This window comes from Podarcis vaucheri, assembly GCF_965113315.1.
Source record: "Podarcis vaucheri genome assembly, chromosome: 3".
NCBI lineage: Eukaryota > Metazoa > Chordata > Lepidosauria > Squamata > Lacertidae > Podarcis > Podarcis vaucheri.
Window position 1 is genome coordinate 9,657,400 of NC_138761.1, and position 16,038 is coordinate 9,673,437.

The window sequence follows — 16,038 nt, forward strand, 5'->3', positions numbered from 1 at the left end:
GCAAGGGAGCCGGCGTACAGCTTCCGGGTCATGTGACCAGTATGACTAAGTCGCTTCTGGCGAACCAGAGCAGCGCATGGAAACGCCGTTTACCTTCCCGCCGGAGCGGTACCTATTTATCTACTTGCACTTTGACGTGCTTTCGAACTGCTAGGTTGGCAGGAGCTGGGACGGAGCAACGGGAGCTCACCCCATTGCGGGGATTCAAACTGCTGACCTTCTGATCGGCAAGTCCTAGGCTCTGGTGGTTTAACCCACAGTGCCACCCGCGTCCCCTCCCCCTGACAACCCATACACCCTGGATACCATATTATATTAGCTGTTACACTATACCTGTTTACTCTTACCTGCGACCAAGCTCTTCCTCATCTTCAAATACACCAAAAGGCTTCATGGCTTCAATCAGCTTCTGTGTGTGGATGTAATCTATTTCCCTCGGAGGAGCCAAGCTAATTGGAGCAGTGACCCCGTAGTGCCTTTGCGGCTGGTTCTCCAAATAATTTCTATACAGGAAAAGTCACATTAAACATGATAAAGGAAATAAGTTATCTCACACAGAAACACACACACTTTTAAAAACCGCATGCACTAAACTGCAGGTATTTAGTAGAAATGATTAACGTCGGTGAGTGTGATGTTGCACACTGGAAAACGAACTTATCATGCACTTTTCTATTTTAGTAGTTGTCACAACTTTCTAGCAGTATCAGTGCAGGCTTCTAGGAAGTCTACAATTCCCTGACACATCATGTGGTTTAAAAGGAAGTAGCACAGTTTCTTACAGCAGGGAAATGGTACTAAATACCATTTCACCCATGTAAACCATTAGCTAAAGTTTCATTTCGTTGTTTCTTTTACTATCAATGTTATAAGACTGCAGAGAAATTGAGAATGTAACAAAACAAGATTTGGCATAGGGCAGGTCTATAACCAACCACGGCAAATGTGCTCTATCAGAAGTAGGCAGTTTAACATAAAAAACCTTTATTCTAAATACAGTCGTGCCTTGGATCCCGAATGCCTTGCGAGCCTAACGTTTTGGTTCCCAAACGCCATGAATCCAGAAGTGAGTGTTCTGGTTTGTGAACGTTCTTTAGAACCCAAACACTCGATGTTTCCTGCAGCCAATCGGAAGCCGAACTGTAGTTCCCAAACATTTTGGAAGTCGAACCGACTTCTGGAACAGATTCTGTTAATCTTTCGAGGTACCACCGTATCAGCCCAAAATCTACCAGCGTGCATTCATAATCCAGAGCCACACTTGCAGAAAAACAGTACTATCTTGAAGGCTCTATCAATATTGCTTTCCGATTTCATGGACTACCAACATGCTTGGGTAATCCAGCTCACTGCCTTTTCTCCAAAGCTACTCTCTAATGGACTGTGTATATCAGCGATAGGGAACTGGTGATCAGATGTTGTTGAACTACAACTCCCATCAGTCCCCACAGGCATGGGCAACCGTCAGGGATGATGGAATTTGTAGTCCTACACCAGATAGAGAGAGCCACAGGTTCCGCATCCCTGATACACAAGGATTTGTGCTGTGGTGGTATTGCTGCCGCTGCTATTGCTTTTACCGTGGTTTTTATCTGCTCCTGTTTTTATAAATGGTTACAGTGGTGCCCCGCAAGACGAATGCCTCGCAAGACGGAAAACCCGCTAGACGAAATGGTTTTCCGTTTTGGAAGTGCTTCGCAAAACGAATCTCCTATGGGCTTGCTTCGCAAGACGACAATGTCTTGCGAGTTCCTGCTGGTTTTTCCCCTCCCCCCTTTTTCTAAGCAGCTTATCAGCTGATCCGATCAGCCGATAAGCCACTAAAAGCCGCTAATAGCGCTAATCCACCAATGGGCTTGCTTCGCAAGACGAAAAAACCGCTAGACGAAGAGAATCACAGAACGGATTCTTTTCGTCTTGCGAGGCACCACTGTATTCCTGTTTTTGTACACCCTTGTCCTGGGATTGCTTTTGCGATGAAGGACAGGTTAAAAATATTTTTAAGCAAATAAACGAACAGTACCATAGCATTTGCATTCAGATACAGCACTTGCTAAGTTAGGCTTCCAACTAAAGTTAACCCCAATAAAACCAACAAGTACCTTACTTTTTATTTTAAAAGATGGCACCACAGCCCAATCCTGGCACAACCAAACTCCTTTTCCTTTTCTGATCTCTTCTGACCCCTTTTTGGAGGGCACATTTTATCGGGATAGGTAGGAAAGCATGAAGAAGATTCTTCATTTTATTAGTACATCATAATGTTATATTGATATTGCCAATTTAAAACTAATACAATTTATGATTGCCCCATCTGGGGCAACCCAGCCAGATGGACAAGGTACAAATAATAAAATTATAATTATTTGGAAATGTAGTATGTATGCAACATTTAAGACATTATTTGGTGACAGGGTAAAAAAAAGGGTGAGGTGAATAATTAGTTCAAGTTCCTCATGGCAGATTATTATTAAACCTCTGTTACTACCATGTAACTGATAATAAATAAATAAATAAATAAATAAATAACAAATAATAATAATTTATTATTTATACCCCGCCCATCTGGGTGGGCTTCCCCAGCCTCTCTGGGCACCTTCAAACAAAATATAAAAATACAGTAATGCATCAAACATTAAAAGCTTCCCTAAAGAGGGCTGCCTTCAGATGTCTTCTAAAAGTCTGGTAGTTTTTGTTCTCTTTGACATCTGGCAGGAGGGTGTTCCACAGGGCGGGTGCCACTACCGAGAAGGCTCTCCGCCTGATTCCCTGTAACCTCACTTCTCGCAGGGAGGGAACCACCAGAAGGCCCTCGGCGCTGGACCTCAGTGTTCGGGCAGAACAATGGGGGTGGAGACGCTCCTTCAGATATACTGGACCGAGGCCGTTTAGGGCCTTCAAGGTCAGCAGCAACACTTTGAATTGTGCTCGGAAATGTACTGGGAGCCAATGTAGATCTTTCAAGACCCTGTGTTATGTGGTCTCGGCGGCCGCCCCCAGTCACCAGTCTAGCTACTGCATTCTGGATTAGCTGTAGTTTCCGGGTCACCTTCAAAGGTAGCCCCATATAGAGCGCATTGCAGCTTTTACCAGACCTTTGGGGCAAAACCCAATACTCTGAGTGATACTGCCTAGCATGAGCATAGCCTGGGGGTGCAGATGCCCCCCAAATCAAATAAATAAAAATACTTAACATACCAACCGCATCACAGATAACCCGGTTCTACCCCTCCAACATAATGCCTCGCCCGCCCCCCTGAATAAATCCTGGCTACGCCCATGCTGCCTGGACCTTCGGTGGCCAAGTACTGTAAAATACTTTAAGGGATAGAGCATTTGTAGAGGTGCGAGTCAGGACCTTAGCAAAATTCCCTCTTCCCCACAAATCCTATTGCTAAAGTGGCTCTCCACTCCAGGGCATCTTACTGTTGACCAGGAGTGTAGCACCAACAGAGCAATTCTTTAATTTTGCAATACACGGGTTGATAATATAGGGGTGGTGTTTTTCACTTCTGGGAACAGCTGGGGGAACACCTTTTCGAAGGGCCCTCTATACAAAATATGCACATCCGGGAGCAGATTGGGTGAGAATCTCTTTCTCCTTTGTGTACCATTTTAAAACACCACCATTGTGGGAGGCAGTATGCCTTTGAATATGAGTTGCTGGAAACCTTAGGAGAGCTGACTTGCTGCTATGCTCATGTTCGGGTTATAGGCTTTGTTAAGTTGAGGGTGAACATATCAGACGACACAGCGATTCTTCAAACAGCTCTTGTTTATTCACAGGCCAGAACAGAACTGAACTGAAGGGTTCAGCCAGCCTGCTTATATAGAGCTCCACTAGAACACAACAGTAACCATTTTTTGTAACTATCCAATCACTGAACGTCACTTTCGTTCCCTTATTTGCATATGTGGACATGAACTATCTACAGTATCCCCCTGTTGGCCCAGGGTGAGAACTTCAGTACATAACAGGCTTCCCACTGTGAGAATAGGGAGCTGGAATAGATGGGCCTTTGGTCAAATCCAGCAAGCTCTCCTGACCTGCAATTCCCAGTAAATGGTAGTCAGAGGCATGAATTTGTCTAAACCCCTTTTAGCCTGGTGGTCAACAAACACAACACTGTGTGAAATTCAGGCGTTTAAACTATGTGCTTTGTGGAGTTGTTATACTTCATCTTGTCTGACCTGAAGAAGAGCCTAGGGGGAACAGTGGAGATGGGGTTCTTGTTTTTACCTGTAAGCCGCCTTGAGCCCAGTCAGGGAAAAGGGCGGCGTGCAACTTAATATATAATAGTAATAATAATTAACACAAAAACCCCACCCACAACACCCTCTTGCCAACTTTGCATGTGGCAATACCAATTCTGGCACGCAAAACCACATGCCACAGTATTTATTATTGTTACGATTTATTAAATATCCACGCCGCCCTTCATCCGAGGGTCACAGGGCGGCTTACAAAACAGAAACACAAAAGCAGGTAACTACCATCGGAACTAGGAGCAGCAGCAAGACGTGCTTCCAGCCTTTTCTAAGCGCAGTTAAGGCTGTTTGGCTGCAATTAACTAATTACAGCTCCTCTTCTTCCTCTATGGAAGCTGCATCGGCCCAGAGAGAGCTAAAAACGGGTGCAGTAAAAGCAATTTCCCCCAAGGACGCCAAGTTTCAAACAGGTAAAGAATTATTATTATTATTATTAAAAACAAACTGGCCTAGGAGAGCGAGAAGCATTCGCCCCTAAACCCATCCCATGCCTAGAGAAGCTGCTGGTCCCTGGACAATGAATGAATTGAATGAATCAATGAATATTGCAGCTGTAGCAGCAGCAGCAGGACCACGCCCACCCCTTACCCGCAAGTCTCCTTCATAGCCACCGCCAGCGCGAGCTCCGGGCGCACCTCCTGCTTCCAGCGCGCGACGCAGCCACCTGCAGCCAAGCCACGCCCACTCCCTCCGCCCTCTTATATAAGGAGCGCAGCCGCCGCCGCTGCCGCGCCCCCTGCCGTCGGCTACGTGGCATGACAACCACCTCGCTTCTACGCCAAAGCCGTCCCCACACCCCGGAGCGCGGGAAGCGAGGGTGCTTTCCCATGAGCCTTTGCGCGGCGGCGGGAGAGTCTATAACGACTTTTCCCGCCTTTTTTCCTCTCTCGTTTTCTCCCCTCACGAAGCGCAGCGTGAGGGTACAATAGGAATACATATACCGGTAACAATAAAAGGTTAAAGTAACAAAATCGCTGCATCAGATTCCCCTCACGCCACCATGGAAAACGGAGTCCGTTTTTGTCGCTTTTGTTAAGCAAAGAAGAGCCGGGAAACGATTGATTTTTAGGTGGAGACATTAGGGAAAGTGTTGTGGTGACGTGTGTGGGGGCTTTTTTTTTTTTGGTGGTGCTATTGCTTATCGTTGCAAGAGAAAAGTTTTTTTTTTAAAAAAAATAACAGAGCTGGTGTTGAAAACAGAAATCGGACGCTTGAAAATGTGTTCCAGCCCTCAGAAATATCGCCCCTGTTCCTACAGTCCGTTTACTATTAGCATCGTCACCATCTTAAATACTTGGTACCTTGCTGTGTTTTGCTGCTGTTTAAATATGGCTGTTGAGAACAGCACTGGGATCCTTTGGAAGGTCGGTGTGCCATGATAGAAATAAGGCAAATTACAAATAAATGTTTTAGTTTGTAGCCTTATGAGGCTTTTCAACAGACACTCAAGGAATAGTTTCGGAGAAAAAGGTTTTATTTCTACCATCCATGAACTGGTAGAAGGAGCAAGTGTGATAAGTCACAAAAAGCATGCACGAAGTTCACAATCATGTGCACAAGCATATATACCCCTTTCCAGGTCCTTTCTCCTCCCTCAGGAGTCCTCTGAGCATGAACAGAAAGCTGTCTTGGGACTAAAGGGAGATAGGTTTCTCTCAATATTTTATTCTGTTGATATTATTTACACATAGTAAATTCCTGCACTCTGCTAGGATGGTTACACAGCTCAAACCCAAAAATTGCAGTTATTTGCAAAAGTCTAAAACAGACAGGTCATGAGGCCACTTCCTGCCTAATCAGCTATTTGGAACTGCTGATGCTAGCTACAGGTCAGAAGGTCGCTTCCTGCCTAGCCAGAAACTGCTGTTAACTGAAAAACCACAAGCAAGATGTTTCCTGCTTCACTTCTGCTTTTAAGGAAGAGATACGAAGGAAATGCTTAACTAGCAAAAGAGGACACGTGTACAAGGAGGTGGAAGAAAGACAGGAATGTCTAGCAGGCAATATTTTGTCCTTAGCAAGCAATATTTGCTAGCCGATTTGGGGAAGTCTGCGGGTATAAGAAAGTGTGCAGAAGTGACTTGCTTTACAGCCAGAATATTCTCAGGAGCTATCCAGCTGGTTGTCTCTGGGTACAGATTGTCTCTGTGCACAGATTTGAAATAAAACTCTTTTCTCCAAAGAAGATTTATTTCCTGGTACTTTTGTTCCCTCCGAGGTCCAGGGGATGGCGTGGCTAATGGATCCCTAGGTAAATAAGGCTTCATCTTTCTGGGGGCTCGTCCGGGATAAGCCCCCTCCCCAATACGGACCGGAGGGCCAGGCTCAACAAGGTGAACAGCTCCAGTCGGCGTTCGCATTTCCGGTGCACACCCTGCCAGTTTGTAGGGGGAGATTGCCACACCGTCCTGGAGCGGAGACATCTAGTTGAGGGAGAATAAGAGGACAGAACGGCGCCGAGGGGACAGGTCCGCAGCGGAAAAAGGTAAGCCCGAGGGAAAGGGCTAGGGGGCCCGATGGAAAGGGCGAAGGGGCCTGATCAGCCTCACCTGGTAGTTGGCAGTACAGTGCCACAGGCAATAAAATGCCACCAGGAATAAGGGGATTGGTTGCGCAGTAGAGTGCCAGCCACCAGGAATAAAAGGGGACTGCTTGTGCAGGAGAGTGCCACCAGCAGAAGTTGGGAACAGAAGAGGGAATGGGGCGCCAGTAAGGTTTGGGAAAGGGAATGGGGCAGAGGGAATTGTGTGTGTGTTTTTTTGGCACGTTGCATGTCAGAATTATTTTGGTGTATTGCATGCTGAAGTTAATTTGGTGTGTTTAGTGTGTTACATGTTGAAATTATATTGATGTGATTTGTATGTTGTATGTTGCTATGTTGCATGTCAGATACTTGGAAGGCTTTATTGCTATGTTGCATGTCAGATACTTGGAAGGCTTTTGGGGATTCAAGCTGATGAGGGGAAGATGAGGACATTGTGAATTAGACTGGCCTACCCAAAGGAATAAATTGGCCGTCCATCTAGATTTGCAACTCATTAATCCATAATATCAGGACATTTTGAATGACCGTTCTGATCAAATCCCCTACATTTCCACGTGGAACACCAATGTGGAAAAGAACCCCCCCCCCTTGGCTAAAGTCATGCTGCCAAAAGTCTCAGGCAGCCGTATCTGCTCAGTCAGGAAGACAGGAGGACAACCCCCAGTCCTCCAGGATTCAGAGAAGGAAGAAGATAAAGTTTTAATGCCCCCACCGCCTTATGCCCCGGCAACAGCCCTGGCACCACCCCCGCCACAGGGAACAGATGGCCCAGCCCCCAATCCCGTGGACAATGCATTGTTAGACCTGGGCGAAGATGGAGAAAGGGAGGAACGAGAAGAGTGATGATTTGGGGATTCAAATTGAAAAGAACAGAGACTCAGAACTTTATGTGAGGTGGACTTGCCAACCCAGGGAACTGCGTGGCTTTGATTTGCAATTAATCAACCCCCTGTGGCAAATCAACCCCCTGTGGCAAAATATATTAAATGTCCACCCAAACCAGATCCCCTATATCTCTACATGGAAGACCAATGTAAAAGAAAAGAATCTACCATGGCTAAAGTCTTACTGTGACAGCAACACACAGAACAGGATTTGTACAGTGAAGCCTCTGGTGTCAGAAGACCCAGAAGATGAGGAGAGGGGAGTGATTAAGCCACCACCTTACACTCCACCAACAGCCCCCTCCAACCCCCCCAGGCCAAGATCAAGAAGCACAGGGAGGTGCTGGTGTAGGGGGAGGAGGACCTGCGAAGGAAGATAGTGAGACGGAAGAAGAGGAAGTGGGGACAGGCGGCGAAGAAAGTATGTCTCACAGACAGTATGAGAAAACCAGGAAGGATCAGGCAGCCGGAGTAATGCCCCTTCAGAGAGTTTATGATCCACCAGCCCCTGTCCCAGCTGGACAAGCGAAGGCACCACAGACAGCATATACTCTTTTCAAGTGCAGATGTTTGTAAATGAAGAAATCAGAACCCCTCTTTTGAGGAGAATCCAGCAAAGATTGTAAAATTGTTTGAAGGGATTTTTTTAAAACCTATAATCCCACTTATGATGATGAACAATATCCCCTGGACTCACTACTAACTACAGAAGCATTGCTTGGCCCCTGCATGAGTCAACTAGGGGAATAGAGAGGGAACAGCAACAGGCTTTTCAGGATTTCAAAGTGGCATTATAACAAGCCCCAGTGCTTGGCATCCAAACCCCGAGAAGCCTTTTACCCTGTTTACAGATGAAGACCAGGGGGTAGCCAAGGGAGCCTCATGCCAGAAACTGGAAAATTGGCAGCAACCTGTCGAATACTTGTCAGAGAAGCAAACCCCAACAGAACAGAGGTTGCCCCCCCCCCCGTATGAGAGTGATTGTGGCAGTGGCCACCCTATTCACAAAGGCAGATAAATTCACGTTTGGACAGGACACCAGCTGTGTAACTCCAAGAGGAAGTGCCAGATGCTGTTATTACATTCACGCCTGAAGTTTCAGGTTACCACAGCCCTTAACCTAGCTACCTTATTACAGGTAGGAGAAGGTGAACAAGGGAGCTGCCCACTCAGTCTTACCTGTGCCTGTAACAAAACCCACAAACCAAGTGGTTAATATAATTGGAGCCACAGGTAAATCACAAAAGACCCCGTTTCTAGGTGGCTAAGTAGTCCAGCACAATTTTTTTGTATATACCAGAGTGTCCCATTCCTTATTGGGCCGAGACTTGTTAACAAAATTACAAGCCCAGATTTCCTTCCAACCAATGGGGGAAGTAATGATGACAACTGGACCAGCAGGAGAGTTTTCTTTAGAAATACCCCTGAGAGACCATTGGTGCTTGATGATGGTAAAAGAAGAGGAGGGAATCCTCCCTGTTAGCCTGCTTCATGATGTTGACCCTGGACTATGGGCAGAGGATAAAAAACCAATACCCCATCCCACGACAGGCAGCTGAAGGAGTGGGTGCATTTGAAGCAATTGATTCAACATGGAATCTTGAAACAATGCCAATCACAGTGAAACACCCCACTGTTGCCAGTGAAGAAGGACGATGGTGGGTACTGCATATAGGCCCCAAAGTTCTGGAAAAAAAAAAAAGGAAAGGATGAAAAGGACTTTGAAAAACCACTGACCCAAGAAACAGGGTCTAATTGGGTGTTCATGTTGCCCTTGGCTTTGCTTAGAGTCTGTAGCCTCCCATTGAAACGTATTCACTTGTCACCCTTTTGAAGTGATGTTTGGGAGACCGGTTCCTTATGTGTGCATGCTTTCACCTATCCCTGCTCAAGATGTGGAATTGAACAATTATGTACAGTCTCTCTCTCGAGATTCTCTCTCTCAACCCAGGCCCGAACTCCTTGCGTGACCAGTTTGAGCCAAGTGACGAGGTGTGGATAAGACTGGTCCCAGGCACCACTGCAACCGTGCTGGAAGGGCCCATCTGCTCTCCACACCCACAGCTGTGAAGATCGCTGGCACCACCCCTTGGGTCCACCACATTCAAGGAGGAAAGCTGCTTCAGATTGGACTGTGTCTCAGCATCCTGAGGATCCCCTCCAGTGACGACTGCCTTGCTGATATCACTCCAGAGGCTGATATCTCTACGCACGGTGAAGAATTGGATGGGAGGGGCGCCCGCAGGCAGCGCCCCCAACGTAGACATTTGTTCTCCAGCCAATTTAGAGGCACCACCAGAACTTTTGATATTGGTACCAGAACTCACTCCAGATGATGTGGAACCACGTTACACCCTTGATGAACAGCAGTGGACCAGCCAAGAAGGAGCAACGCTCCAGGAAGGACCAGACAGCCATGTTTTTGTGCCCCAACATCTGGCCAGCACAATTGTAAAGAATTACCACGAGTCCACCCATTTGGGAGGCCCAGCTGCTAAAGCACACCTTGGGAGAATGTTCTACCTCAACTAACTGCTGCTATAACTAACTGCTGCTATATCCCAATATGTGCCCTGTGCGCCAACCAAGAGACTGAGAACTATCACCCTGTGAACTTCTATATGGCAGGCCAACCCCTTTCGTCCGAGGCATCCCCGCCAGTTTGGGGCAGATGGGAGATCACATCACCCAAGAACAAGTGCAATCCCTGTGTTTGTTGTGTGTGTTTGCTTTCTTTCCAGGTATTCCCTCGAGCGTACACCTGCAGTCCCGCGGCAGTCTCGCTGAGCCGGTTCACCAGTTCCTCTGAGTGACAGCGTCTGGCGACCCCCTCATCCCCAACTGCAGTGAAAGTAATCGAGGTGATCCCCTGGGTACATCACACGCATCTGAAGAAAGGTGTCTGGACTTGCAAAGGAAATCCTGCTGACCCTCTGAAGTTGATCATCACCTTGTGTCTGACGCTACCAGGAGAAAAAGCGTTAGGCCACGGACAACGACTAATCATCACAAGGACAGTTACAAAGACTTTCTCTTTTCTCTCTTATATTCTTTATTGACTTGCTCTATGTCTTATTGCCCTGACCCTACCGAACCATACCGCCCTTATTGGCCTGCTGGCCTCTGCTACGACTGGTTCGTCTTGCCGGTGGTAAGAGATGGCGTGCTCTTTGGCTATTGGAAACTGGGGTTTGATGAGATTACCGTATTGAGACACCCCACTACCCCGTTGTGGCTCCTCTCCCACACCACTGACCAGCACGCGTGGACAGTACTCTTACGGGAAGCTGCAGAGACGATCGAAATCTATCTAGTTCTGTACCGCTCTTGCTGTTGTGGGAGGGTAGTCAACTGTTATCCGGAAGGTAGAGCACTGTACCAACCTCAGTTGATAGAACAGGTCCTACTCTTAACCCAGGTGATAGAGGAGACAGAACCTATCTTAATGCAAGTATTGCAGGGGTGGGAGCCTTAGCCAGGTGTGCATTGAAATTACTAAACAAGTGCCAGTAAGAATTGCCACCCCAGGATTTCAGCTTCCATATGTTCTGGTCACTAGGGAGGCAGCACGAGAGTTCAATCCACCCAACAGGGCTAGTAGAAAAATTGACCCACATAGTGGGAGCATCAGCTCACCGGTGGGCTCTCATCCTTGAGGCTCAACAGGTAGTCGGGTACAAATATCAGTGGGCTCTTCAACAATGAGCACACCCCTGAATATTGGTGGGAGGAACCATGAAGATATTGGGTTTGGTGGGTAGAAGTGATATGTACCGCCCTTGTCATATGGATGCTCTCGTATTTCTGTTGGCATGAACGGTATCGTATTTGTGGGAAGAATAGGCCCAATAATGCTTCTATTGCTTCTTTGCTTCTGTATACCCTGCTCAATGCAATGCCTGCAACATATGATGGGAAAGATGATGTCTCGCATGATGAGACCTCGCGTGATTGCTGTAATGAGAGAATATAGACCCCTACCCCAGAACGAATCTAAGTAATAGATTGTTCAAAAGAAGAGGACGGAGTAAAGGGAGATAGGTTTCTCTCAATATTTTATTCTGTTGATATTATTTACACATAGTAAATTCCTGCACTCTGCTAGGATGGTTACACAGCTCAAACCCAAAAATTGCAGTTATTTGCAAAAGTCTAAAACAGACAGGTCATGAGGCCACTTCCTGCCTAATCAGCTATTTGGAACTGCTGATGCTAGCTACAGGTCAGAAGGTCGCTTCCTGCCTAGCCAGAAACTGCTGTTAACTGAAAAACCACAAGCAAGATGTTTCCTGCTTCACTTCTGCTTTTAAGGAAGAGATACGAAGGAAATGCTTAACTAGCAAAAGAGGACACGTGTACAAGGAGGTGGAAGAAAGACAGGAATGTCTAGCAGGCAATATTTTGTCCTTAGCAAGCAATATTTGCTAGCCGATTTGGGGAAGTCTGCGGGTATAAGAAAGTGTGCAGAAGTGACTTGCTTTACAGCCAGAATATTCTCAGGAGCTATCCAGCTGGTTGTCTCTGGGTACAGATTGTCTCTGTGCACAGATTTGAAATAAAACTCTTTTCTCCAAAGAAGATTTATTTCCTGGTACTTTTGTTCCCTCCGAGGTCCAGGGGATGGCGTGGCTAATGGATCCCTAGGTAAATAAGGCTTCAGGACTATTTTGGACTCTTCCCAGGAAAGGGGGAATGGTGCTTAGAAATGGTGCTGTGCGACCAACTGGCTTCCAGCTTACACAAGAAAAACCCTGTGCCAGATTTGCTTCATTTGTATTTATTTAAAACTCCTCTTTCCTATTTTTCAAACCCCACACTAAAAAAAAAAAAAAGGCTCCCAGAGCAGCTTACAGATCACCAAAAAAAAAGAAGAGAAGAAAGCCTCAGGTTTATAATCTTAAAAAGGACACCAAAATGATTTTGCCATTTTGGGGGAAATGGCTAACAACTCCCTTTTTAAGCTCACTGGGCAAATGCAACTTCCAGAGAAGGCCGCTACATTATTTAGTTTGTTGCAAAAAAACCTAGAAAGACTTGCAAGAACTAGTTTATTGCAGCAAAAAACAATAAAGAGGCATCTTCAAAGACTCAAAACACATTTTCATGGCGTAAGCCATTGTGCGCAAGAGTTGGCTTTCTCAAATGTGTGCAAGGATTATTATTATTATTATTATTATTATTAATTTATTCACAGTCCTTCACTTGAGGATCACAGGGCGGTTTACAATATAAGGTTATAAAGGTAAAAGGTAAAGGACGGTTAAGGCCAGTCAAAGGTGACTATGAGGTTGCAGCGCTCGGGGGAGTCAGCATTTGTCCACAGACATCTTTCCGGGTCATGTGGCCAGCATGAATAAACTGCTTCTGGCGCAACGGAACACCGTGACGGAAACCAGAGCTCAGGGAAATGCCGTTTACCTTCCTGCTGCAGCGGTACCTATTTATCTACTTGCACTGGTGTGCTTTCAAACTGCTAGGTTGGCAGGAGCTGGGACAGAGCAACGGGAGCTCACCCTGTCATGGGGATTCGAACCGCCGACCTTCTGACTGGCAATCCCCAGAGGCTCAGTGGTTTAGACCACAACACCACCCACATCCCATAAGGTTATACTGGTATGTATTTGTCTGCTGCAAGGTTCACACCCACACCCCTTCCATTTTTATCCTTACAATAATCCTGCAAGGTAGTCTAGGCTGGAAGAGAGTAGCTAGTACAGTGGCTATATGTCTTACCTCCACAGAAGACCTGGAGTTTTCCTCCATATTCACATACTTTGTCTAGAGATTCTCCGGGTCCGTGTTTGGTTCTGGTTGAGGGTCAATTATACCAGTAGCTGGCAGACAGGATAACATGGTTTGACTGCCACAAACCTTAAAATGGATTGTTGCATGCCACCCCAGTCTCTGAGTGGGTGCGAGATTCCAGGGGTCTCAGGCACTTTCCAGTTTCTTTGAAATGACGGACAGCAGAGACTGTGGTTTCTTTGTGATATATGGTCTTATTTACTCATACTGTAAATGCAACTTGATAGAAGCATTAGAAGGGCTAGAACACCCTAGAAGGTCCCAAGTCATATAAATAGGATGGAGGGGACACAGGGCTGCCCTGAGACATTTTGTTGCCTGAGGTGAAGGACCAGGATGGTGTCCTCCCATATAGAAGCTGAGCAGATTGGCTGCCGAAGCTCACTTCAAGACAAGGAATGGGACAGTCCTTCAGTGCTTCTGAGGATAGCAGGCTGTATTAGGGGGCTCAGGATGTGCCATGTAGGACATACACAGTTTTTACCTTGCAAGATAAAAGTGACCTCACCATAGGCTCATTTGGGAGGAAGGGCAGGGTATAAGTTTGATTAATAAGTAAGCTGTACTTCTTGCTATGGCTTCTGTATATATGCCCTGAATGAGTTTTTACCATATGTACTTGGGCAAGTGGTGGGGTTGGAGGGAGGTTAATTGATCCCTCCAGCAGAGACAGAGGCAGATGGATATACAGTATAATCTAAGCAGCACACTTTTTAATTGCTACATTGTAATGCTTGCATCCCACTACTCTGAGGAATAAACAGTGGCGTGTTTTACCCTCACAACAGCTCTATGTAAGGTACATTAGCCCCAGACAGTGATTTGTCCAAGGCCACCCACTGGGCTTCATTGCTGAGTGGGGATTTGAATCTGGTTTCCCTACATTTACATTCAATACCCAACACCTTGGAATGGCTCCACACTTTACATGGCAGTCATGCTTGCTGCAGGAGGTACACCGGCATTTCAACATGTAAAGAGAGAATGATAATTGTACATATGCCCTTAAACATCTTTGTTCATGTCGGGCTCCCAGACACATATGCATAGGTATGTAAGGTGCCCATCTGTTGTTTACACTTTATGAATTCTTTGCATGAATGCAAATATGTAAGTGTCACAGTCATTTAAAATGTTCAATGGCCCTTTACCATTGGAGCCATGTTGGTTCCCTATCCTTTTGTTTTATTCAACATGCCCCTTCCCTAAGGCATAGGTTGGGAAACAATTACTTAATAATATGTAAAATACAAAGTTATTCTCTTTTGTATCTCTGCATTTATATAACATAAAACGGGAGGAATTGTAGCCTGAGAGCCCCCCCTCCAAATGATTACATCCCCAGAGCACCCACCAATTATATTCTGGCTCTGATTGCTTGCATTGAGTCCCCAGTGAAATACTGTCATTAGACTGGACAGTCCATCCGCGCCATTTCACTCCAAATTGAAGCCCCGATTAATTGTGGTACTGGCGAGCTCTCAAAACAGTTTAGGAACGAGAAACTAACCATTAACACAGTGAAGCCACACTAATCACACTAGCCTTGATGCGGTCTCTTTCTTTGATCAGCTCACTCTCTCTCAGCAGGCCCCAAAATAGCCCCAGGGTACAAGAGTGCTTCCATTGCAATCATGTTAATTTTGCTTTTAGTTTGTCTTTAGCTGTTGGAGATTAATGAATAAAAGTGGTGTTTAAATTTACAACCAGGCTTGTTCTGATAGCTCAGTGGTATCATCGCCCCTGGTTTTTCAACTTTGATTATCTAAGCCAGTCATCTACAAAAAGGAAAGAAATGTCTTTTCTATCTAGAGCAAGACAACACACAAACCTGATGGGATGCCAGAAGTATAGAGGTGCGAGGGGTGAAAAGATAGGCAATGCCGATCTCTTGAGATGTCTTAGTGTCCTACATTTCTGCTAACTGTATTATAAAGTAACCTATTTACAGTCATTTGTCTTCTAGATTAAATATATATTGACAAACAATGGGCAGCTTTTCCGTTCATCACATTAGTGGAGCAAAACAAGTAGGACAGCAGAATGCTTACTGCAAGCAAAGCTAATCATGGATATTTAATTGAACCATTTTAATTATTAACTGTAGAGTTTGAAAAGTGGTTACTAATGCTGCATTGGAGCCCCTTTTTTCCTGCCCAATTTCAGTTTTTAGAATAGTTATGACAAACAACAGAACGCTGCTGCATTCACATGTTACACTAAGCTACGAAGCTTAGTTTATTAAGCCATACTGTACTATGCACAAGCTGCACATTAGTGGATGCAGCCTGCGTGCTCCCCTTTTCTCCTCCTTTTGTATGAGCAGGTAAACAAACCACGGAGGGGCTTAGTGTCTGAACCCAGAACTATAGTTTGGCCTGGTACGTTTGCACATAACACTGCCAACAGGTCATGATCTGGAGTCATGGTTTTTATTGGCTTATGAATCATGGATATTTTTCACTATGGCTTGGCATTATGTCTGAACCCAGCACCCTTAATTCTGGTTTATTTTGCTCCTTCAGATTCTTACCA

At 45.7% G+C, this 16,038-nt stretch overlaps 1 protein-coding gene across 4 annotated transcripts in view; it reads right to left on the reverse strand.

Moving 5' to 3' along the window:
• Positions 1 to 13,604, reverse strand: part of PAPOLG (poly(A) polymerase gamma) — a 39,254-nt gene extending 25,650 nt beyond the window's left edge. For 2 of the 4 annotated variants that reach the window (XM_082217546.1, XM_082217544.1), the window contains exons 1-2: positions 13,570 to 13,604; positions 348 to 503 (exon numbers count right to left, since the gene is read on the reverse strand). In XM_082217546.1, coding sequence (XP_082073672.1) covers positions 348 to 503; positions 13,570 to 13,589 — 176 coding nt within the window. In that variant the 5' untranslated portion in view covers positions 13,590 to 13,604. Of the gene's footprint in view, positions 1 to 347; positions 504 to 2,107; positions 2,124 to 4,857; positions 5,028 to 13,569 lie in introns of those variants that run through there. The other 2 variants (XM_082217545.1, XM_082217547.1) reach the window with 2 other exon arrangements.
• Between the last annotated feature and the right edge of the window lie 2,434 nt (positions 13,605 to 16,038).